Source organism: Conger conger, chromosome 7 (genome assembly GCF_963514075.1).
Source record: "Conger conger chromosome 7, fConCon1.1, whole genome shotgun sequence".
Classification (NCBI taxonomy): Eukaryota; Metazoa; Chordata; class Actinopteri; order Anguilliformes; family Congridae; genus Conger; species Conger conger.
In genome coordinates this window covers 16,395,261-16,421,380 of record NC_083766.1, presented here as the reverse complement: position 1 = coordinate 16,421,380, position 26,120 = coordinate 16,395,261, and the positions used below count along the sequence as shown (strand labels likewise).

Here is a 26,120-nt window from a genome sequence, read left to right as displayed (position 1 = left end):
ATTTTTTTATCTGAGAATCAGGCAAGGTAAAAAGGCACTGATTACTTTACTTTTCTTCCCTGTTTAATTTTGTTCTATGCTTTTCCCTCCACTCCCACGTCCTTTATCAATGTTGTACAGGAGACAGTTTAAAAGTTGACTGCGGCATGCCTTTGAACAGATCAGACAGATCTGTGGTATGCAGATCGCACTTTTATCTGAAATTGTGAAGTTAAAAATTCCCTGCGGTGTCAGCCCTTTTCCGCTTACCATCATTCCGTTTTTCTTTACTTAAATCATCCTGAAAGTTTAGCAAAGTGGTACATTTTGACATTATTTTTTCCTTACACTGTGTATGCTGTACTACTGACCTGCCTGATGTTGATGGCTGAGGACTGACAGTGTTGTTCTGTATGGAGGTGGTGGGGTTGGGGGTTGGATTGAAGGCAGCAATGACCACTGTACATATGCTTTAAACCATGATTTAGAAACTCTTGAGTGTCTTGTGTAAAATATGTTCTCTCCTCCTCTCTCTCTGTCTCTCTCTCAGACGGAAAATTATTCCATTGATTCCAGCTACATGAACAGCAGAGCACATCTGATTAAAAGGTATGTCTTGATTAGAAAATTGTTCAGTTGTTCTCATTGCAGCACTTTTGCATGCTGGCAGGCAGGTGAACCCACACATTATGTAAAATAACATACTAAACCTAATATTAGTGGTTGGAAATGATTTGTTATCAAATATTTGCATGACTAATCAGTTATTTTTTGCATAATACACAATACAATTTTGTTGTATATTTGAATTGTATGTCAAATGCAATCAATTACATTTTGCTTTTTACAACATCCATTAAAAGATAAATCAAGAAAAAAAAAATCATATTTCAATTCCAGAATACCATAGTGCACCTTCAGTATAGAGCCCTTTTCAAGGACAAACACTGTCTGTTTGTCCTTGAAATCGCTACATTGGAACATTATGTCAGTGACAACATTAATGTCAATCTTTATCGGTGCAGATATGGTACCAGCGTTCAGGGCTGCATTCGTAAAGCAGGAGGATAGGTGGAAATTCGTCTGAGCTGGAGACGGAAGCGGTGGGGGAACTGGCCTGAACGTGCTCGCTGGGTCACCCACAGTTTTCTGCTGCTGATGAGGCTGCTGGAGGGCTGTAATTTGTGGCACAGCTGCAGCAAAACGTGCCGGCCTTCCTTTGCGCCAGGGAGACGTGTGCTTTTTAAAAGCCTGTTCCTGCCATTTTCCTTGCGAAAAAAAAGATTGTCTGTATTTATGTAAACAGCCCTGAGCTGCCTCTGAAAACAGGATCCCTGCTGAGGCCTGGACCCGTGCTTTGGGACAGGTGCAATTTTATTGATAACATCACAAAGCTGGCATTGCCTCTGCCTCGGCCCTCGCCAGCTTTTGGCCAAATAAAGGCACGGCAGTGAAATCTGTTCTTGTTTGGCAGTGGACTGCAAAGGGCACATGCTCTTGTTTACATTTATATGTTATATTTCTCGGCTCCTCGGAGAAAGAGGGTGTATTTGGCTGGGCAGTGGGGGTGGGAGGTTTGGGTTGAGGGGGTTGCAGTCAAATTAAAAAAATGCTTTTTTATTGCCTGTTGGCGGTGAGCAAGACTGCAGTGGAAAGCTGTTTTAATTCTGTTGCTGTCAGCACACGCAGAGCATTACACTGGAATGGTGTGTGAGCGTCCCCTTTACAGAATGCGCCGAATTGCAAGCAGCTCCCTCTTCCACTACCAGATGGTGCCATTTTGGTCCAAACTGAAGGTCCCTAAGGGCTTGACAAAGGTGTGGTGTAAAGCAAGCGGTCAGTCGAGGCTTAGCATTCGCAGGATTACACCGACCTGTAATGAATCGGGTGTCCCTGGAAACCCACGCTGGGCAGGGGAGGAGTTAAAACAAAGGAGTCCAGGGACGGGAGAGAAAAGGACAGAAAAATAGAGAAGCAGCGGCAGACATTATCTGATAGAACCTGATGTGACAGTAAATCAGCGTTTCTCCCCTTCCCTCCCCTCCTGCACACTCCAGCACGTCAACATTCAAGGACTTGGAAGGGAACAGCCTCAAGGACAGCGGGCACGAGGAGAGCGACCAGACTGACAGTGAGCATGACGTACAGCGAGCCCTGTACGCCGATACCGCTGTCAACGACGCGCTGAATATGAGCGTACAACCCAACACCGGCCAGGTGCCAGACCACGGTAAGATGACCTTTCCTGGTCACACGCGCGATAAGAAAACTGCAGCTGACTGTTCGGCCATCTTGCGTCACTGTCTGATTTTATATCTGTGTCCTGTAAGGTATTAAGCATAACAGAGCCAACAGTTTGCCCAATCATAGTGTCCAAATATGATTGGGCAACTTCAGGAAAGAAAAAAAAAAAACCTGTGCATTATCTGCCATTTCCAAATATCGTAGTCAGGTTCAGATACACCCTGTGGCATCTGGGCTCGGTCTGCGGGAAGCAAGCAGGGCAATCTGAGGACCACGCCGACTGGTTAAGTAAGCACATACCTGGATGGCATTACGAATCAGTCCAGGATTTTAAAAGTGCGGTCTAGGACGTCAAAGTCCAACGGGATTTGGGACCATCTCCCCTCTCCATGACGCCGCACTTCAGCTTGTAGTCCTCTTCGTTGGTCCATTTCCTCTTTTTGTTCCTTTTCGTTCTTCCATTTTCTGCACTTTTCAGTATGCTTGGATCTTTATTCAGTGGAGTAGAAAACCTCCACCTCCTGGATTTAGAACTTGCAGAATCTTCATGGTTTTCATTAGCAGTATTTGCCCATTTCTCGGTGCAGTCCTTTCCGTTTTCAGAGACTTCTCAATATTGGGCTGCCAGTCCTGATGCATTTTCATCTTCCGTGTCCTCCTCCACTCCTGCAACCTGACATGTCAATACCACTTTAGAGAGTACCGCTCACATACCACCTTCAGCAAGAAGTCTGAGGGGTGAGCTTTCAGGACAGAATCTATGAACGTTTTGATGCTTTCCACCAGGCGGGTAAAACTGAATTGTTTCAGTTTCATTTTTAGTTCCTCCAGCTACTGATACTTCTACACTAGCCTCTCCAGGACCATCAAGACCATGTGGTAATTGCCCTGCTCCAGACACTCTCCTGTAGGCTGGATAAACAGAATCTTCTTTGTGGTTTCATAGAGAGCCTCATCTGCCACAGAGCCTCATCAGCCACAGAATCACTGAAGGATTTCTATATTGACAAAGCAGATATCAGTGGCATGACCTGCTTATAACTCCGAAATTGTAGGTCAAGGTGTTTTCCATTTATAATGCATGAAAAGAAGCCACAAACCTGCATTTTATTTTTCCTGAACCAACTTCATCTTTCCTGTTCTCTGCATTATCACTTCTAACTGCACTAACTTGAACTCCTTGTGCTTGTCTTGTTTGAAGAAACGACAGGCAGAAATAAAAAGGGCAAAATAAATAAAAACCCGAACGGTTGTTTTCCAGCTTGAGAGCACACAGCTCTCTCTCGTGATGGTTCACCGGTCTCAGACGCCTAATGCGGAAAGAAGCGCACTTGTTTTCTGCATGTTTGTTTGTGTCAGCAAACACAAATAATATGGCAAAATTTTATTTTATCCAGAGCAACGTAGACAATTTTACATTTTCCCAAAGTATCCATTTATACAGTCGGATACATACTGAAGCAATTCAGGTTAAGTACCTAGCTCAAGGGTACAACGGCACTGCCTGGGGATCAAAACTTTACTTTATTTTACAAGCCCAGTTTCTTATACATAGTATCAAACTACTACCCAAATAGAAAGTAAATGCATTTGGGCACATTGCTTTATTCTTCCAAAGAAGCACAGTGTGGGTCCAAACATTGACTTCTAGTTTCAACTCACTTTATTGGCATTCATCTGACGTGAGCTTCCCCATTCTGTTGGGAATCTGTATTCCGTACTCCATCCCCCTGCCTTTTTACTGTCTACATTTTGTCATGCAGCTCCGTTCTGCACTGGCTAAGAAAGAAAAGCTTAATGAGCGCAGGTAAAAAAGAAAAATAATTCTCTTTTTTCCCTTCAAACTCTGCCCCCCGGCAAATAAATACTTCATCAAATTCATTTCTAAAATAATTTATGGAAACAAATGGCACACGCCTGAAAGTGTGTGTTGGCTTGAAAACCAATTAGGCACTCCTTACCACTAGATCATGTGCCCCTGAGGGAATTCTAGCTGTCTAATTACCTGGTCATTTCTTTCTCTAAGATGTGTCACTACATAGTCAATAGTGGGAAGAGTTAAATTTTTATCCTACATTGTTTTTGAACATAAGGAAGACTTTTGGCCATGGCTTGAATGATAGTCGTTTTTATTTATGAAATTAATTTGCAAAAGACACCTACTCATGCAGTGATGTAAGACAATTGCAAAACTATTATCATGATGCCATTACAGTGACCAGACTGATTATGAATGAAAAATGCAAGATCAAACTATGAAAGCTGGGTGGAAATGAACCCTCTCATTGTTTTAGTCTTTAGAACTAACACACAATAAAAATAAACACTGCCTTGAACTCCACCCATCCATCCATCCATCCATCTATTTTCTAACCTGCTTTTCCTGGTCAGGGTCATGGGGGGCTGGAGCCAATCCCAGCATGCAGTGGGCGAGAGGCAGGAATACACCATGGAGAGGTTGTATATACATAGCAGTGCCCACACATCATTTACTCACGCATTCATACCTACCAGCGATTTTTGTAATTTCCAGTTAGCCATTCTGCATGTCTTTGGACTTAGAGGAAGACAGAATATGCAGCAGAAGCCCACACAGAAAGGCCCTGTTTGGGATTCGAGCTCTGTACCTTCCTGCTGTGAAGCAATAGCTGTGCTATTCACAACACCACCGTGCTGCCCCTTCAACTCAATTTGAAAATCATTTCAAGCAGCAGATGTTGAATACTAACTATGAAAAATGGTGTGTGACGTCAATTACTGTGTGTGCGTGTGTGTGTGTGTGTGTGTGAGAGAGAGAGAGAGAGAGAGAGAGAGAGAGAGAGAGAGGTAGGGGGTGCAAATCTGACACATCGGGCATATGATGATTGTAGGTTCTGCTGTCAGAATTACTGTCCATTCAAAAATGGAAAATGAGACAATGCAGCTGATGTGCATTAATTATTATAAATCAGCAGGCATTCATCGTTAGCATCATTCGTTGTCTGCTGGGGATACTTCAGAGCCGAGGTTTGCTTCTCTGGAAACGGCAGCAGATTTTTAAATGGAGCAGTTGCCAAAGGACATGAAAACAAGCTGCTGTTATAAGGTCTTCCTTCTGCTGCTATTTGCAGTTTTTGTGTGTGTAAGGAAACAAACAATCAGGAAAAGCAGGTAATACCCCCTCTCATCCATGCCCCAGGGCCACTTTACAATGTAAATGTTGTTCTGACAGAGTAAGGCAAAAGTGCTGTTTGCACAGAGGACATTTTGTTGCCTCTGCTCATAGAAACCTCCCATCATTAAACCCATCATTAAACATTCAGAGGAGTTTACATCTCAGGAGTCCTTTCATGGTCCTTTCATTTGTGTTCCTTCATAAGAAGCAAGAATGTTTGCTTGCTATTTTCTCTGTGTTTTCTTTTTGTTTTGACCATTTCTATATAGCTTACCCCCCCTGTCTTCAATATCACAACTCTAGCTGAGCATCAGAGCGTGAGTCATATCAACTGCCTATTAGATAAGTCAAACCACAGTCCTTGCGGATGATTGTCAAAAACCTGTGACCTTCTGGCCTTGGAGTGCTTTGCTAGGATGATGTGACACTAATCCAAGGGTGGGAGATGCTGACAGAATGAATCACATTTTCACTGTATGTTAGCGTCTTGACAGATTTAGGATTATTTTGGAATATGGACCTCCCACCATGTCTTGATAATTGGTTGTGCTCATCCATGCAAAATGGCAAGCCCCGTTTGAAGAGCCTCTTCAGAAATTGGCAAAAGCATGTTATTTAGGATGAGGTTCATTGCATAGAACAGATATATACTGCAAAATGTTTCTATCGACAGTGGGGTGCAAAAATGCTGGTACCTCTGGTTTAAATGTCTGTTACAATGAATCTGTATGTGATCGAAAGCAAACCAGCACTTGTTCAGTTGAAATTGTACAGTTACACATGAGACATTTCTGCAAATTTTAAATAATTTTAAATAATTAGTATTTTCATTTTTTACTGTTTATAAATTGTAAAAGAAAAAGAAAAAGGGCCCTGTGCAAAAGTTTGGGAACCCTTCTGGATTATTCTTTGCTACTCAGGTTATTGCTTGCATGCAATTTGTGAGAATGTGAAATCAGATTAATTTAACAATGGCTTAGTTATCTCATCATCTTGTTATGGGATTCATGCCAATAAAAACTTGTAAGCTAAATCCTTGAGATATTAGCTAGAATGTTCAACACGCTTGCTTAAGCACCATACAATCCCGTCATTGCTGTTTGAGACCACAGTGTCAGGAGCCATGGGGCCTTTTACCAAATGGACTCCCATCTGTTCAACAGTGTAGCTAGCTCAGGGTTGGGTTCTAGTACTGTGTGCACGGTTTGCCAAATCTCAATTCTCAAGACGTATGTGCTCGGATATCTCTCCTATGCCTTATTTGCATTTGGTTTGCTGCACTTTTTTGTGGTTCAGCTTCGGGAGCCAGTCATTTTCTCGGAGATGGGTCATCAGCAGACCACGTGTCACAAGCCACCGTAGAGGACGCAGCGAAGCTCAATTAACAACAGCCTGGTAGGAGTTTCACTAGACCCTCCCTACCCCCCAGTCCCACCGTACCTTTTTAATCAGCAACCCCACTCCTCCCTTATTCCCAGCCCATATCGGGCTGAGTCTCCGGTGCTTCTGCCGCCCTGCGTACAGCGGCCCATTACAGCTCATAATCGCTGGGGCCTCACTGCCCTTAATTGATTCCGAGTGCCTTCCATTTCCTCTCCCATGGCTGAATATCTAATCCATAAATACATAGTTTCTAAACGTGCAATTCGCGCTGCCACTTCTCATCTGGAATGAGGGGCCCGATGAAGCGGCTCGCGTGTTGGCGCCACAAACCCGCCCCAGATTCCACGCGGGAGCCTTTTTTTTCCGTCTGATGCCATGTAATCCGCTAATGAAAACGCTGACAGGTGTCAACATCAGGAGAGCAAGAGGGTGCGGTGATAGTCCGTTAGACAGCGCGGTTGAAGTCTCGTAAACAAATCTAAAAAACCCCCCCAAAAAAAGAAAAACGTACAGGAAATGAAATGATCATCTTTCTGACAGATGACTTGTTTATATATATATATATATATATATATATATATATATTCCCTCCAGCTTTCAAAGGTGTCCCTGGTGGCTCTTCGTCATTCTTGGCTGCTGCCGCGGCTGAAATAAATGTGAAAATGTTAATTACTGAACTCTGTCACAGCCTTGCACTTTAAAATAAACCTCTCTCCCACCATCTGATCTGTTCGAAATGACACTTTTCCCAATATATATATTTTTTGTGCATTGCTGTGTCAGATCTGAAACTTCATTTAAAAATGGATTACAGTGTGCATCCATTATAGTGTAAGTTTATTTGTTAAAATGAATATGCTTAAACCCTGATAATTATCATGAAGTGAATAAACTTATCATATCCTTGCAAATGCAATAATGGCACTCATCATTTATTTAAAAGGTGAATAGGGGACCTCTGTTGGTACACTTCTTGATTAAATCGCATTGGAGAATATTTTCCTGGCTTGTGGCTCTGCGAAATTGCTGATATACAGTATTTGATTGGCACACTTTCAGATGGGGTCAGCATGAAAATGACATGTGCGGGAGGGAATTTCATTAAAAATGATTTATTTAACTTTAACATTTTCCCACGTCCGCACAAGTGTCATCAGCTTGATAGTTTATCTTCAGTTTATATGTGGCTATTTATCCATTATTAGATTTAGGGTGGGTGTATAGTTCTGCTGTCAGAATGTGCCGTTTCCCATTGAAAGGGTTATCAATTTTTATTCACTTCTCACTTTTGCCAATACATTGTTTCATTGCAGATCTTCCAACCCTCCAATTCATAATGCTTTAGTACCAGGTAAAATAAATCTAGACATTTAGTGGTGATGGTGGAAGGAATAAAAAAAAAAAGGCCCCTTATTTTTCTTTTTTAATGGAGAGTAGACATTCTCCCCACTTTATTCAGATGGGGAAGGCAGAGAGGGTTACTGATAGTGATGGAATCACACTCACAGCACAGAATGTGCCATGGCAGGGAATCGAACCCCTGGCCTCACATGGGGATTTGGATATCAGCTGCGAGTCCATAACCCTGAGGTCTGCCCGCTGTTCTACCTTGACCCATGCGTTCCACGCAAACAGGAAGTGCAGCCATGTGGTTTGGTTGAGATGGTAATGCACAGTAATGCAGCACTGCCATTTTACTTCAGTCCTCCTACATCCTTGTTAAAGAGCCAACTGCAAATGACCATTTAGAAGGGATTTAAACCTCTAGAGCTTGCGACCACTGAAAACGATTAGCACTATAATAGCAGCCATCCCAGTTCTACCATAGTTCACTGCATTTACTGAGTAAAAAATCGAAAGGGGAGAATATAAGCTTTCTAACCATAGCAAAGTTCTCTCTACTCCAGGTAGAGATTTTCATTTTTAGTGCCACCAAACATTTTTACAAAAACATCGATTTATGTGAAATTGGCCGTCACGACTTTTGACTGATGATGATAGAGCGGGTCACATATTTTAGAGGGTTAGTGGGCTGGCAATGGTCCTCCATTTTGGCTCTCTCCTGACAAAGGTAGTTTGAAACAATTGAAAATATCTTTGGTCCAAATCAGCAGGGTAGTTCATTTACAAACTTGATGAATTCTTCATGGAGAATGAAATAAGTTTTGCAGTGGGGTGCAAAAATGTTCGTACCTCTGGTTTAAATGTCTGTTACATCGAAAGCAAACCTGCACTTGTTCAGTTGAAATTGTACAGTTACACATGAGACATTTGTGCAAATTTTAAATAATTTTAAATAATTTGTATTTTCATTTTTTACTGTTTATAAATTGTAAAAAAAAAGAAAAAGGGCCCTGTGCAAAAGTTTGGGAACCCTTTTGGATTATTCATTGCTACCCAGGTTATTTACTCGTTAGGGCTTCAATGAGTTAGGTGAGCATAATTCCACGGCTGAACTTTTTATTCTGAAGTAGCTTCATGCCTTCTAAAGCATCCAACTGCATTGGCTGTTCTGTTGTTGGTGTTAACAACCATGGGTTTCTATAAACAGTTGTCCAAGGATTTCAGAATGATGATGGTTAATTTCCACCAAGTAGGAGAAGGCTACAAAAAGTCGTTCAATCTTTCAAACTACCTATTTCCACTGTCAGAAATACTACTAGAAAATGGAAGATGAATGGAACAGTTGAAGTTAAGGCCAGGTCTGGAAGACCAATAAATATTTCAGATAAAATGGCCCAAGACCTGGTGAGAAATTGTCAGAAAACCCACATATCACTACTTTAAACAACAAAGACCTACATAGCAGAGTTGCCAGAAAGAACGACCTCAACACTAAATTAAGCATCTGAAGTAGACGCTTAATTTAGAAGAAAGCCTGAAGCCTTTTGGAACAATGTGCTTTGGACTGACGAAACAAAAACTGAACTTTTTGGGCACCACCAAACAACTTTTCTCCAAACAAAGATCCATTATGGAGGTAGATCCATTATGCTTTGGGGTTGTAAAGCAGCTTGGGGCACACAAAATATTGTTAAGAGTGGAAGGAAGAATTCCTTCAAGACTTTTAGAGATTAATATTCTAGAGACTAATATTCAGGTCATATTAGTCTAGAGACTAATATTCTAGAGGCTAATATTCAGGTCAGTCCAGGCATTGACTGACCTTTGAAGAGAGGTTGGGTAAACCAGCAAGACAATGATCCAAAGCATATCTCAAAATGAACCATGAAGTACCTCCAGGAAAGACGGATGAAGGTTTTGGAATGGCCACCATATCCCCAGACTTGAAAATAATTGAAAATCTGTGGAGAGATCTCAAACATGCCGTACATGCAAAGAGGCCGAAGAATATTTCTGAGCTAGAGGTGTTCTGCCAGGAAGAATGGGGAAACATTTTTGAAAGAATTGAAAGACTCTTAGCTGGCTACAGGAAGCATTTACAAGCTGATATAGTTTCCCGAGGAGGAGTTAAAAAATACTAACTGACAGGGTTCCCAAACTTTCGCACAGGGCCTTTTTCCTGTTATTTTATTATTTTGAAACTGCAAAAATGTAAATAAAAAGTAATCTTGCTTGAAAATTTGAAGACATATGTTTAACATAGTACTATTTAGAGGTCAAGTTTGCTTCTGTTCACTGAGATATTAATTATAAAAGGCTTTTTGTTTTTTTCTGCACACTACTGTATTTGCTTCATGTTCAGTTGGAAGGCTGCAAGGTCAAGCCACTCCAAACACTTTGAAAGATAAGAGGGTAGAGGGAATAAAGGATTGAATGAAGGAATAAAGAAATCCCCTTGACTTTCTCTCTGGGGGAAACAAGGATATGGATTAAAGTTTTAACACTGTTGTTTTAGGCTCATAGGGTAAATATGTCCAAAGACAACTTGTGCAAATGTGAAAAAGGCTGAAATTATGTTCAATTACTTTTCCTAAAAATGTTCAATTATCTTCTGATTTGTCTGCACAGAAAATGTTAGCACATAGATGCCTCAGATCAATATGACCTGCGTTCGAATTTGAAGGAAGTGTTTGGGCCATTGCACAAACATTACACACAATCACACCATTGGCCATCACATAAATATATACATACTGTACACACAAACACATTTGTACACAAACTCATGTACACATGTGCATGCCCACCTATTGAGATAGAATATCAGCTACTTTGGATTTATTACACATGTGACAAAACCAGTAGCCTGTAGGTGGCACTAGAAGCACCAATAATGTTTTTGCATAGTTGCAATTTTGTTTGGCATATCAAAAAGGCCAATCACATTTTCAAGTTTCAGGCCCATTTTACATGTATTTGTGTTTTTGTGTCATTGAGTATTTGGCTGTATAGAGAACAGGTGGGTGTGCAAGTATGTCAGTTTTCAAGGCTCTGCTCCCAATTGCATGCTGCCTGTGGCAGGATAAAAACATCAAGCCAAAATGAACCCAATGATCTAAATTTAAATAAAGAAAGCCAGACGATGGGCACAACTGATGTATCATTACTAGCTACAATAAATCAGCACTACTATTCTTATTTTCAAAATCATCATGCGATTGTCATGTGAATGTCATAAACTACATTAGTTTGGGGTGACGTTTGCTGGATAGCAAGCCCCAATTTCTAACCACCTATGTACTTGTATATGAATAATATGATATATGCGTATTTGCATCATTTTCTTAAGTGACTGAAATAAAAGCATCCATCAAAAATTTTGCATAAATATTTTAACTATAATTCTGTTGGAATGTTCAGCCATATTTTTAATTGGCTGACTGTAAATCAGTCAGAGGTAGTAAATGTTTCTGCGACCAATTGACATTGCATCCCATTGCTAGTCGGCAGGTTAAGGTGAATGGATTCGGGATGATTTGTTTTGTCTGTTGTTGTAGGCTGTTCTGGCCCTGATTAGCTGTGCAGATTGTTTAGTCCATCCTGAACCGCAGGCATTCAGCACTCAAAGCTGCACAGACTCCTTCAAGCTGAAGCTTTGACTCCAGTCTGGCACACTCAGCCATGTCAGCCAATTATGTGTGATGAAAATTTAATTCAGTATACCTCCATATTAAAAGTGATAGTTTAGCCCAGAAAAATGCCATTTAGTAAGTGGAGTTTATTAATCCCTAAAGGGAAATTATCTTATTTTCATCAGCAGCAAGCAACACATAATAAAAGAAAACAATGAGATGAGCCAAAAATATGTAGCTTGTACAGATATGCCATATGATGTGCTATGTAATCATTTAAACGTGTTCTGACTGCCTGTGGTCTTGAAAAGTACAAAAGACAAGAATATGATGCTGACTTTTATTCATTAAAAATCCTTATTGCCAAAAATTCCTTAGAGGGGAAAAATGACTTGTGTGTTAATTCGCTCTGCAGTGACAGAGAGTGCTGAAAATGATGTAATTTTCCTGTGGCTGACTGGGGAAAAGCTGCCAGCCCTGTCCCAGCATGCAGACTTGTTAAAAGGTTGTGATGGAATATTGTGTCCATTGGCTGGGGGACCATGGCTGACATTGCCTGGCATGCACACTCTCCTGAGACTGTCCTGTTATGGGGATGCAGGGCAGTGTTTGTAATTCGCCGGCGTGCTCTACAAACCTAATATGACACAATAACTGAAGCCCCTGCCTGACTGCGAGCACGCTGCCCAAGCCAAACCAGTCCTTCATACTCCATACTCCCATTACCCTGGTAACTGACATGACAGCAATTCTCTACCATACACCCCACCCCCTCCCTTCTCTCATTCTCCCCCTAACCCACACCCTGGACTTCAGGGTCTGGCAGCTTTCCTATAGCAGCAGCAAAGCATCTTTCATTTCAGCACTCTCAGAGGATATTTACTCTCTTAAGCTTGTACTACATGCCATTTACAAAACAATTACACAACCTCTGGCCAAACTATTATCGTTAATAGTCATCATATAAGCCCATCATTTTACTTGATTGGAAATGCTGATGCAATACGTGCATTATGTGCATCATGCAAACGTTTACGCTCACAAACATGGCAATATCCTATTGCTCTTCCCTTGTAGCAGAGGATTAAGTCTGCACGCCATGCTGTTTAAGGAAAATCAGCTGCCTTCTGACAAGTACATTGTAGTCTGCAGTTTTCTGCCCAGAATACAAACAGGCATTTGTCACTGCAGCTGGGGAGAGAGCGAGGCTCCCTCACTGCGGCAAAACGTGCACATTTCTTTCCTCAACGCTGCCCGCAGACCGTAAACAGGGTGTGCACCAGCACACAAACCGAGACGATCTTGTGTTCCATATGATCGAATCCCATACGTAGCCACATCTTTTTTTGCATTTTGTTTTGTTTTTTCTTTTTTTTGCAGCATTTATTTTTTCATTCCACCTCTGCCCTGGGGCTTCATGCTTTATTTGCTACGAATTGCAGTGCCACCAATTAAAATTTCCTACATTAAATCCAACTCAAACTTTAATGTCCTGTCTCAGAGCTGTAATTACAGTGGCAACAAAAGGTTACCACCCTGGGTAGCTGGCATTTTCATATCCGGCTTCACTCATGTATATTAATACAGAATTATTCCTTTAAAGCCAATTCATTCAAAGTAGGGGACTTTTATTTGCATGGAAAGTGTTCTGTGACCTGCGGAAGATGGCAGACATTTTCTCTGTGGGATGGGTTGAAAGGTGGTCACCAGACAATACAGAGACCTCTAGGAGCATGGTAACTGCCTTATCAGTGCCCTCTAACCCTCCAATCTCTGCAGTATTCAGACATGCTCTCCATTTTGAATGTAAATGCAGATTTATTTGTCCGTTCATACATATTAAATGGCTGTGCTTGTTCCAACACTCTGTGGTACATGTTTGTTCTTTATAGAACAAATTTTCCAGATATACCCTTAAAGTATAATACTAATAACCTGTAACCTTTTAAAAGCAAATAAAGGTACAAATGAATATGTATTGCTAGCTAGGGGGTACAATTTTATGCACCATAGGGCACTACCCCAGTGGCGAGTGACGGCACTATTTCATACTAAAGGAAATGTAAAAAACAAGGGCTACCAAGAAATGATTTTGGACCACAGGGAGTAAAGAGGCTCCCTAGGTTTTTAATGGTAGATCAGACTCAAACTCCCCCAACTCCTTGCCGTACCGCCCTCGTCTTACCTCTCCTACGCAGAAAGGAACATTTTGTTCTGGTTTTATACAAGTACAAAGAAAGCATAAGGCATTCTCTGGGTTGTCAATGCCCCCCACCCCCTTTTCTCTTTCATTTAGAGCTTCCTATTCTCTCCCTATGGCTTCCTGCTTATTGCGCACAACAGAAACTCATCCGCTTCACCCGCAGGGCAGCCAATTAACCTTTATGTTTTCAACCCCTCCCCCCTACCCCCTGAAAGAAAGATACAAAATAATGGATGCCTAGGGGTGCAAAGTTTACTGGTGGATTGGAAAGCTTCAGAATGAAAGCATTAATGATAGTCTTCTCATACATTACTCTTTAAGCCAAAATCAGGACTACAGAGCATGGAAGGGATCAAACCAATTGTTGTACTGTTGTTAATGATAAAAATCTGTTGCCTCTATTGTTTGTGCACCTTCACTAATTGCTTAACACCAACAAAAGTACCAAAGTAAATTCACTTCATAAATATTCGTAAGTGTGAATGGCTCCAAGCTTCAGATACACAAATTTAACATTTTCAGTTTTAAAATCATCTCATGTTAAAGTGCAGAATGAGAGCTACAGAATAAGTGAGTGTTACAACCCGGTCTTGGGTCAGGCCGTAACAGGGTAAAGGATAGATAAGTGGGCATGTCACCTGGGGACAGAAGTGGGAATGAACACTGCAGGCCGACAAGTAACTCTGGTCCTGTCTGCCTAATCAAATCAAAAAAAGGATTACCGGGCTCAAAGCGGGCACATAGCCAACCCCCAATGAAGATCAGATCTCCTCCCAATATGGCCTTCAAAAATAATAGAGCAAAATAATGAATAGTGTGCTGATGGAAGGATGCAATCCAGCTGGAACACTCTACATAACCAGAGTCACCATACAAAGTAAAAGTCAGGATGGGGTCGAGCAGGAGTTATACACTCAGTGAACAAACCAAAAAGGCTTAGGCAAGAAAGTATGAGAAAGTATGAGTCATAAAGTATGAAGAAATGGTCAAAATCTGATCAGCAAACAAATCAAAAGGGGCTAGGCGAGAGTCAGCCTTTAATAAAATGAAGAAATGGTCACACAGAAAATCTAAACAGTAAACAAATCAAAAGGAGCTAGGCAAGAGTCGTAAGTCAAACAAAAATATTATCCTACACAAAGTCAATGAAGCAATCAATAATTCACGAGTCACACATGAAGGTTCTCAGAACTAAGAGTAGAAAAAACCACGGCCTTTTCAAAGAAAAGAACCATAAGCGGAATGTGCCTATCAAGGGCAACCCAGAAGTAAAATAACAATAGTCGTGCATCCAGCAAAGATGCACAACTGTAAACAAAAGCTTGCAATGGAGGTTGTAACAGTGAGATTGACTAAATATATCTGGAGACATGACTTTGAATGTTTCATTTTTGCAAAACAGTTTATAGAAAACTGCCTTTAAAGATTTTGTTTGCCTATTATTGTCAATTCCATGAAAATATTACAGAATACTGTACATATTTCAGGTGTAACCCTGAACCGTTTTCATTCTTCCATTTCCATTATTATTTTGTAACTTCAAAACACTCAAAGAGCGCCCACAAATTTTGATAGCCCTCATCAACATGTAATTACTTCTTGCCAGGTAGCAATCCGACAATGCATATAAATTCTTGAAGAAAAATGGGTCTTTTGTTTGCCTCCAAACTAATTTGCAGACTAAGGGGCCACTCAGACCAAATGTGCTTTGACAGCTTGAAAACGCGAGGAGAAAGTATCACGGTGGTGCACAGCTAAGGCATCGGACCTTGATGTAGGCATCAGTTTGATGTAGTTGCACACCAAGGACCGGGGTTCATGCCCTGGTCCTGCCAAAGCAGCGTATGGCTGGCACATGAGGGAGCGGCGTAATTGGCCCGCCAGTCCGAGGGTGGGGGGGAGGGACTTGGCAGGGAGGATTGCTGCATACAAAAGCACCCCGGACTACCCTGGAATCATGGTCCAGAGCTTGAGACGATGCGACTTGAAGAAGGCGCGTCGATCTCTTTCCGGCTGCCGGGGGAAGGGTCGTAGCGGTGTTTCCTCGACGAACAGGGCCGATGAGAATAAGCAGGGTACAATTGGCAATCAAATTGGGGAGAATAAAGAAATAAAAAATAAATAATCTGAAAACACGAGGAGCACTACGTGTATGACTTTGAAGACTACTCTGTAAAAAGCGCTGGTGGCATCTTTTCTGCTGTCACTAGGCAACCACACTCCACACCTGGCAATCACCTTTCCAACATTCTTAATAATAATAACGGCATTAGCGAACTGATTTCTGTCTATCATGGGACAACAGCAGTAAAATAATGAAGTTGGTAGCTTAATGGGGCAAACTCTTGAATACTGAGTCTTGAATAACTTGAGGGACATAAAAATAACATAATTCAGGTAGAGATTGATAAGGTGGCAACAGTACAGCATTGAAATCAAACAATGATTAAATAAAATCCTGTCTGGGTGACCTGGCAACAACCAACATTAGCGGCTTAGCTGTTATGGCTTCGGCTTCAGAACTCCACTGTCAGGGTGCAGAACCCAGGAACCAATTGTGAACTTGAAGGACTTCCAATTAAAGTCTTTAGAGAACTGGCAAGTCAAACAGACAATGGTCAGATACTGGCAAATGGGAATGTAGAAGGGACCACAGTTCGTAGTAGGTAATCTAGGCAGGGGTTTGGTAACAGGGCTAACGGGCACAGTGCAGATTATCCAAATCGTAGTAGTTGTCACAGGCAAACATTTGTTAACAGAAGGGCAGTCAAATGGCAAAAGTACATACAACAATGAAATCAAAAATCTAAAACCGAGCCTCCAAACAGAGTCCATGCACAGTGGGTCAGAATCAAACAGAAGGGTAATCCAGGAATCGGTGGTCAGGGCATCTGATACAGGTCAGAACACCGGCAAATCAAACCTAGTAACCACTTGTGACAATGGCTGGAGCACATTACAATCTGGCAAAGAAAAGAATAGATAGGTTTAAATAGACAGATAATCACAGACAATGACTAACAGCTGGCAACAGGGAATAAACCAACATGTGGAAATCCAATGTGTCATTACACATTGTCTAAAAGCAGCACACTGTACCTGGGTAAAGGAATTGCGCATATGAGATACAACATTTCATAACCAGCTATATATTGTTCCAGAATGTTCCACTGTATTGTTATGTGAGTTGTCATTTGGAAGACTATTTCATCTCATACCAGTGGCTCCTGCAGCTGTACGCCAGTATGCACTGTATCTTCCATCACGCCTACACAGTTGGAAAAAACGTATTTAATCCTGTTCCTGTCCTATCAATAAAACAGCAGAAAGGCACAGGGGAGAGTGGAGTAAGATGAGTCAGTGGGTAAGTTGACCCACCCCCAGTATAATAGTTTTTTTCATTTGGCCATGAATCTAGGTAAATTTAGGGAAGTAACATCAGTACCCTTCATTTACCTGTGTTGTTTTGGAAGGGACCACATGGGTAAAGTAATAACCATAAGAAATTTTAGAATGGGGAAGAAATGTGATCTACGTGACCGTGGAATGATTGTTGGTGCCTGACAGGGTGGTTTGAGTATCTCAGAAACTGCTGATCTCTTGGGATTTTCACGCACAACAGTCTCTACAGTTTGCATAGAATATTGTCAAAAACAAAAAAAACATCCGGTGAGCAGCAGTTCTGCTGGCAGAAATGCGTTGTTTATGAGAAAGGTCAGAGGAGTTGGGTCAGACTGGTTGAAGCGGATAGGAAGGTGGCAGTAACACAAACACCCATGCATTATAACAGTGGTATGGAGAACAGCATAAGGTATAAAAACATGTGACCTAATTTTCAAAAGGTTAGTTGTGAATTACTATACAAGGCACTTTTTTGTAGCTGTGGGGTAAAGTGACCCAAGAGCTCTGGGTTAAGTTGAGCCAGTGGTTCAACTTACCCCACATTCAAGGCATTAAAGTTAAGCAAAATCTCTGAAACAACAATATTTCAGAATATTATAGTCCAACTGTTTTTATAATTAGTGTATGTGTGTGTGTTTGTGTGTGTCAGTGGGCGTAGGAAATCTACCCCTCTTAGGATTCCATACCTTAAAATTATAAAATTATTGTAAATTAGGCCATACCAGAATAAAGCGGAGTATCACTACAGGTTTTGTGACTTGGTTTAATTATTTCCTGATCTTGTATCTCCACAAATAATAATTACCAAAGCTGTCTCTCCCAGAATTCTTAATATTTAATATCACCATAATGCTTACGTATTCTTATCGTAAATGTCTCTTATGATACAAAGGGCTTGTACAAGTATGCCACATGTACAACAAGTGCTTCTAACTTCAGAAAACTGTCCTAAATGAGGATGTCTGTTATGATACAGTATACACAGTACTGTAGGTGGGTTATGTAGTGATCATACGAGTGATTTACAAACAAATCTGTTTGTACAATTGGTTCTTGCATGAGGCCCGATGAGTGGGTGAATTTTTATAGGACTGTTTGTGATATGGCCATAGTGACTTAGGAGTTTCTAGTGATATAATTTATTGCACTAGGAGAATACATAATTAAATCTATTTTTATTAATAGAGCTTGGAGCACCAAGTAGTCCCAGTATTTAATGAAATGTAACATGTTTACACAAGGAATTGAAATCCCAAATTTAGGTGTGAATGGTAGATCTGATATTCAGGAATGCTCAAGTGTTAATTCAATTTTGATTGGATATTGACTTCGTGAGCACTATTTTTGGCCTAGTGTGAGACATGTATCTGAAGCTTGTCCGGGTCACAAATAAGCCCAGCTTGATTCTCATCTGAAATGTCCTGTAGCACCAGGATATATGGGATAGTTTCCATCCGAATGACTGACCTGCAGGGGGGGTCTTTCCTGGCTGGCACAGAGTGACAGTGGGTGCCAGGAAAAGAGCAGCACCCCCGCCTCCAGTTCCATCTCCTGCTGCCTCGGCTCATCTGCAAACCGGGGTGCCGCTAAGCTTTGGCGGACTTCTGTCACATTCTCTCCAGTCTGCCACGCTCCTACCGTGGCCAGTTAAGGGCACTTAATCACACACCCCTGCCTGAGGAACTCCAGTCACAATGGGTACACACAAAGGGGTATGCATTACTTGATCCTGGGCCAGAACGTTTTTACACTGAATGGTTAGCTTTATAATTGCGGGGTGGGTGAGACAGTCTCATCTCAGATGTGCTCTAGAGGGCAGAAAACACCTGCGGGAGTGGCCAGGGCATGGCATGTCCATCTCAATAGCACAGGTCAGCCTCCCCTGGGAGATTTATCCTTTCAGGGTAGTGCGTTCCGAGTCAGGCGTGACGCCAGGCCTTATGCGAGACAGCAGAAACGACCCGGTGCCACAGTTAGATCCCCACTGCTGTGAGAGATTCTTCATGCATGGACGACTGGCTGCATTTCAACGGCCTGCCTTGTGTTATTTCCACAGATAGATTGTTAGAGGCATAGAAAATGAAATGGAGAACGTAAAGAGTGAAATGAGGAATATGGGATATGTCTAGCTTAGCATCACGATAAAACAGAATATGGAGTGCTGGAACTAAGGCTGACACAGAATGTACTGTGTGTCTGAATGACAGGGCGCAGTACATTAATTATGTAGTGGTTCTGTGTGAGCAGTCAGCAGCATTTCGCAGGGAGATGTGGTCTATTTGGCGCTGCGCTTGTACTTCTCTTCACTCTAAGTAGTAATTCATAAAGCTTTTAAATTACGCAGTTAATTTTTTTTTGCAAATTGCTTATGCAGAATAGGGATCCTTGTGAATGCTAATGTTTAAACATTTGTGCAATTTTATATCCTGTAGATTTCCTTGTGAACTCACAAATTAATTTTATTTGTATTATTCTTATTATTAATGTTGGTGTTGCTGTTGAAGAGTCAATAATACTCTATATTCGTCTTATAAACCAGGCTATAGATAACTTGCTGTTGACTTGCTGTGCTCTGTGATGAAGCATATACATATACACTCAGTGAGCACTTTATTAGGTATTTATTTGACTTTTTTTTTTTTTTTTTACTTCTACTGCTGTAGCCTATTCAATTAGAGTTATGATACTCTGTGTGTGGTGTTGTGAGATGCACTTCTGCATACCACTGTTGTAATGTGTGGTTATTTGCGTTATTGTCACCTTCCTGTCAGCTTTGACCAATCATTCTCTTCTCTCCTATTAAGAAGGCGTTTCTGTCTGCAGAACTGCTGCTCACTGGATTTATTTGAGTTTTTTGCACCATACTTTGCAAACTCTGGAGAGTACTGTGCGTGAAAGCTCCAGGATATGAGCAGTTTCTGAGATACTCAAACCACCCTGTCTGCTACCAACAATCATTCCACAGACAAAGTCACCTATTCTGATGGTTGATGTGAACATTAACTGAAGCTCCTGACCCACATCTACATGATTGTATGCATTGCACTGCTGCCACACAATTGACAATCGCATTAATAAGTAGGTGTAATAAAGTAAAAATTAGTGTACAATTGATTCCAACATTCGGACATAATTCCAACATAATGGAAAATTGCCTCCGTCAAGCCTAAGCCCGAACTACCTATGCCTTGTGTCATGTTCTTGCATTTGAATAACAAACTATTTAAAAGTGCAAACCCATCTTTCTCAACCGCTCCTGGCCAGGGTCGCATAAGAACTGGAGCCTGTCCCAGCAAACATTTTGTGAAAGGCAGGAATACAGACTGGAGAGGTCACCAATCCATACCATGGCCCACACATTCTTAACCCAAGGGCAATTTACATATTTCAACATTTCTTTCCACTTTTTGAACTTACCTGAATTTCTTTGAAGAGGAAATCAGAGAACCTGGTGGAAATCCACTTAAGACATAGGGAGAACATGCAAACTTCACACTCCTTAGTTGATAAAAACATATCCTGTTTTATTTGACAAGAATCAGGCTGACTGAACAACATTATGCTGGGGGTTAAAGTGATACATTGCTGAAGCAAGGCTAGCTCCAGTATGCCAGTTTAAAATAGATTTTTTTTTCTTTTTATATAGGCTGTCAAGCACTCTGTTTTTGTTTGGGGCCCAGCTGCTGGAACAAGAGGCATTGATTTGTTGAGTTCAGGTTACAATGCATCCGGAAGGTTCCTATCAGTCTAGGGCTGATGGACGCTTGTGTACTGTAATTATTTCTGCAACACAGGATGCTTTCATTATTAAAAACAAACAAAGAGTAGTAGTTGAATAATAAGAGTATAATGATAAATTAAACAAGCTTCAGTTTATATTGGAATATACACTCACTGACCACTTTATTAGGGAGACCTGTATACCAGCTTGTTAATGCAAATATACTTAATCAGCCAATCATGTGGCAGCAACTAAATGCATAAAAGCAAGCTGACATGGTCAAGACTAATTTTTCAGACCAAATGTCAGAATGGGGAAGAAATGTGATCTAAGTGACTTTAACCGTGGAATGATGGCTGGTGCCAGACAGGGTGGTTTGAGTATCTCAGAAACAGCTGATCTCCTGTGGACAGGCTCCAGTGTTTACAGAGAATAGTGCAAAAAACAAAAAACATCCTGTGAGCAGTAGTTCTGCGGGCAGAAAACATGTTGTGAATGAGAGAATCAGAGGAAAATGGCCAGACTGGTCGAAGCGGACAGGAAGGTGACAGTAACACAAATAACCACACATTACAACAGTGGTACGCAGAAGAGCATCTCTGAATACACAATGTGTCAAACCTCTTAAGTTGATAGGCTACAGCAGTAGAGGAACAATAATTCTAAAAATTAAGTCTGATAAACACCTAATAAAGTGCTCACTGTTGGATTGTTTTCCGTGATGTAGCATATACATGCAAAAATATGTAAGCGCCTGCGTGATATTTCTCTTGTTTAATATGTAATGTAATGCAATATGATTGTGTGCTGCCTAGTGAAATTTTCTGAATAAAAATCCCCTCTTCATTATATTTTTTTCAGACCCCAAGTTAAACTTCATACACTCTCACTTCATACGTATTCAATCCCAGATCACTTCATCAGCACATTTACGTTTGAAGTATAATTGTTTTCATCTGGCTAAATAAAAATGGTGTTGATACTGTAGAGAGTATTTTTCCTAAAATAATGGGTTTTATAGAGCCAGGCTGGTCCTGGAGCTTCACATGTGGGACTTTCTAGCCGCTTGTTATTAGTGAAGGATAACCAATAACTACAGGTTAGCGTGCTTTATCATTGGTTGACCAGAAATAAAACTGCTGGCCAGGGGATTAGAAAGTGTATATGCATGAGTACAGCTGTGTGTTTCTCACCAATTATATCCTGCACTGGGGATGAATGGGGAGTATACCTGTTTCAGTCCCCAAACCCAACTCTTTTCTTTCCAGAAACAATTTATGGCCTGCTTTGTCCTCCACTACTCATAGATTCTGGGGATTAACTGTGAATTAAGTAGGTAGCTCAGTCAAGCTTAAACACAGAACATATGTGTTAGTCTATCCTGAGATTTCCTCAACAATGAAGCTCTCCTATGAATCACATCACCTTCAAAGCATGCAAATGAGATCCATGATTGCGTGCCTGAGAGTGTGTGTGTGTGGGACAGCGAAAGGGATAGAGAGAGAGAAGTACATATGCAGTATACACTATGTGTATGCATGTCTAAGTGTTCATGGTTGTATGTTTGGGGCTGTACTGTATGTGGGTGTGCTTCTGGCTAAGTGTGCATCCAACCGCGTGTGTGCATGTACATGTGTGTGTGTTTGTGTGTAATCCCATCTAAGCAGAGAGTGGGCAGTGGGTCAGGTTATGGCTGGATCTCTCCCCAAGATGCCGGGTGGGCGCGGGGGGAAAAGATACCGCTCTTCCAGCTCCCTCTGTTTTCTTCCATGCTTAATGAGTGCGTCTGGGATTTCCAAGACCCAGAAAAGGGAGAATAAATCACAAGTCTCCAGAGCTCTGCGAGCTTGGCCTGACCCGCACTGTACTCTCTGCCAAGTTGGCCTTCTGCAATCGAAGCGGCCCCCACAATACGGTGTCCATCTGCGACATCTCTGCCATCTTCCCTCTGCTGAGCTGGGCTCCTCCTGCATTGCGGCCATGCATCAAAGTCACCAGTCCCCCCTGTGAGAGGCCGTGCTGGATGCGCATTGCTCACGCTGCTGCATAGCATGCTAATTGCCTGATAACTCTACCTGCTGGAACAATCCTCAGTGGGAGGACTAATGTTCATTCACGACAGCTTATTTTTTTTTCTTCAGGTCAGTAAGTTTGACTTTGATGGATTTCCGCTTACTGGCTGCACCCTGGAGCCTACCTAAAAGTACAAGCCTCTGTAATGTTTTTTTTTGTACTTATGTTGTGCAACAAGCAACACCCTTTTCAGAAATTGTTTACCTTAACAAGGGATAGGAAAAACTGAAGGGGTTGTTTGGAAAGCAGTGAGGCTAGAATGTTTTTTTGTGAACAGTTTGTCACCATCTGTTGGACACTTAAAAACACTTACATAATATAAACAATATAAACTGTATTAACGGTAGAAATTGAGTTCTGATCTGGACTGGAAAGCACTTTGGATACTCAGAATTCACCTTCATCATCATGACAACAGGGTATATTCATTACCAGCATATCAAGTAGGCTGTGGGATTGTATTGACTCCACATGAACCAAATTGTTCCCACTGATGACAGTGTGATTTATAACACAACATCATGAACATGTTTGCCTCTGCGGTAACAGTCATTAAACAGACGCTGGTCGTGCCAATTTAAAAAGTGGCAGCAATGTTTATTACCGCCGATTCCAGAATTCATGCTATAAATGGAACCCTCAGCATACACTAGGAGGTGATGTTTCACTACAACTGACATGATTGAGTCTTGTCTTTTACAGTAATTAAGGAATGCAGCACTGGTTGGGGAAAAATGGGCTTGCTCTTGACCAGAGAAGTGACTTAGATTGCTGGTCTGCATTAGGAAGCAGAACACCATCATGCATCTTCATTGGAGTGAGGTCCTGCAAGACACTCACCACTCTGCACATCCTCACTGAGAATCACATCCTGATAAACTGGCCAGTACTAATGCTGCCAAATGGAAGCTGCCTGCAGGCACTCGATTCGCCATCCATAAGACTTTGTTCAAGAGGCTGTCTGGTCACACTAATTTCCTCTAAAATTAATAACTGTGAGAGCCCCATCCTACACTACTGTGTCAGTATAAAGAATTACATGGACGGAAATAATTTGGGGTAAGAGATGCTTTTTAAAGAAAGAGACTGATAAGGTGATGGGATTGAGGAAACAGGAGTGAGGCAGAGAGTTGGGGTCGGTGATGCAGGGTTGGTGGTTGGGGGGGGGGAGTTGGGCGAACACGTCAATGAGGATTGATTGTCCATCCAGCTGTTCTGAGATCTTTCTATGGTGTTTGTAAAAACGAGACCATCACACTCCATCTTGCAGCCCTTGAGGACTATGAGCCCCGGGCTGATTTATGGGAGGGTGGGCGACTTGCCTGCCTGGGATGACGGCCTATCCTGCACTAGCTCCCAGGCTTGTAGTGCCCCAGAACATGGCTGCGGCCCCTGTCCAGCAGGAGATATGGGGCGCAGGGCTCGGGCTCCTCCCAAGTGCCCCTTATTTCTTCAGCAGCCTCCGGGTCATGTCATTTAGTTCTTTTGCTGTCGCCATTCAGAAAAGCCTCCCAGCTACCGATGCCTCATAGAAGATTTATCAGTATATCGCTGTTCAATGAGGGTAGCTTCATGTAACCCTAAATAATCACACCCAACACAGCTGACAAAGTGAAAATAGATACTGGGGGCAATGGGAAAACAATCTGAACTTCCGTAGTGTTGAACTTACTGATGCCTTGCAGCAGTGCACCAGTGCGTCATCTTTATGCCAAAATTCTGCTTTGTGGTGATGCTTTACAGCAAACGCCTCTTCCACCAGCCTTAAAGATGTGAAATCAGAGAGAAATTGTGGAAAACCTGGGCTGTTTGACCCGCTTGCAGGCTGACTCAGCATGCAGGCTTTTATCAAATACATGCAGAACCATGGACATAAAACAACAACTAGGCAACAAAGGAACATGATGCTCCAAGTAACCCCCTTAGATATTGCGTAAATAAACATTTCTGAGGTTACCACTCCAATGCTGAATTATCTGCCCCTTTCTATCCATTCTTCTGTATATCTGCAACTTCTTTTTCCTTTTTTTCCTCAGGTTCTCTTAGATTCAATCCCTATTTGTTAGGGATGGGTTTTACCAAAGGATGTCCTGTAATGTAATTTTCTACTCATTATGTGGGTAATTGCAGTGGAACATTTGTATGGGATTGAAGAATCCCTGCTTCTTCACCCCAGTCACAGAGTGTGTCCTTGCACATTGCTGTTAGCCTTTACCCACCTATTTTCTTAGCAGGGACCTGAAGTTCTTTGAGGCACTTTGAGTGTGGCTTCTAAAAAGGAAGCTAGGCATTGGACAAGAGGACCTCATGTCTGCTTGGGGAGAGCCATGTTTCCAGCTCCATTTCAAGTAAAGGGTATATTACTACATATTGTGGCAGGACATCACTAAGAGCTCATCAAAATTACCTGCCTACATATCCAGAATTCCCCATTATTAATATTCTTAACCCCTTAAGCTTTTTGATCAGGATATACCATTTGAAAGCATTAAAAGTCACAGTTCTCTCTGTAACTTAGAGAAACGGGCTTTCATAAAACGACACAGCATTGTTTCGGCTGTGTAACAAAACAGTAGCGAAACGCTGAGACTGTTATGTTTCGCCATAAACTGTTCTTGAGTTTTTATGGCCAAAAAAGGTTGCGTTTTACAACAAATTTGCGATGCCTACGTCTAAATAGAGGGCTTCCTTAGCCTCCCGAGTATACTCAAGTTAATATTTCTGAGAAAGACAGTGAAAACACCTTTGGCTGCACAATATAGGGGATTTTCATTGTCGTGACCCCATTTTATATCAGTGATCATCGAAATACATTCGCTCAAAATATTGTATTATTATTCAGTATGCTTATAAATAAGGAGTAAGCCTGCTTTTGAATAATAAATAGCATGTGGAATTGTGGAATGTGTTTGACATGCTGATGGGGGTTGGGTATTTCACAAAAACGTCAATCAACGGACCTCAAGGAATATATTAATATACAAG

The 26,120-nt window shown here is 41.6% G+C and overlaps 1 protein-coding gene across 4 annotated transcripts in view; it reads left to right on the top strand.

Moving 5' to 3' along the window:
• LOC133132952 (protocadherin-19-like) overlaps positions 1–26,120 on the top strand; it is a 76,605-nt gene that overhangs the window by 43,418 nt on the left and 7,067 nt on the right. For all 4 annotated transcript variants that reach the window (XM_061248802.1, XM_061248799.1, XM_061248801.1 and 1 more), the window contains 2 exons: positions 530–588; positions 2,037–2,209. In XM_061248802.1, coding sequence (XP_061104786.1) covers positions 530–588; positions 2,037–2,209 — 232 coding nt within the window. The remainder of the gene's footprint in view (positions 1–529; positions 589–2,036; positions 2,210–26,120) is intronic.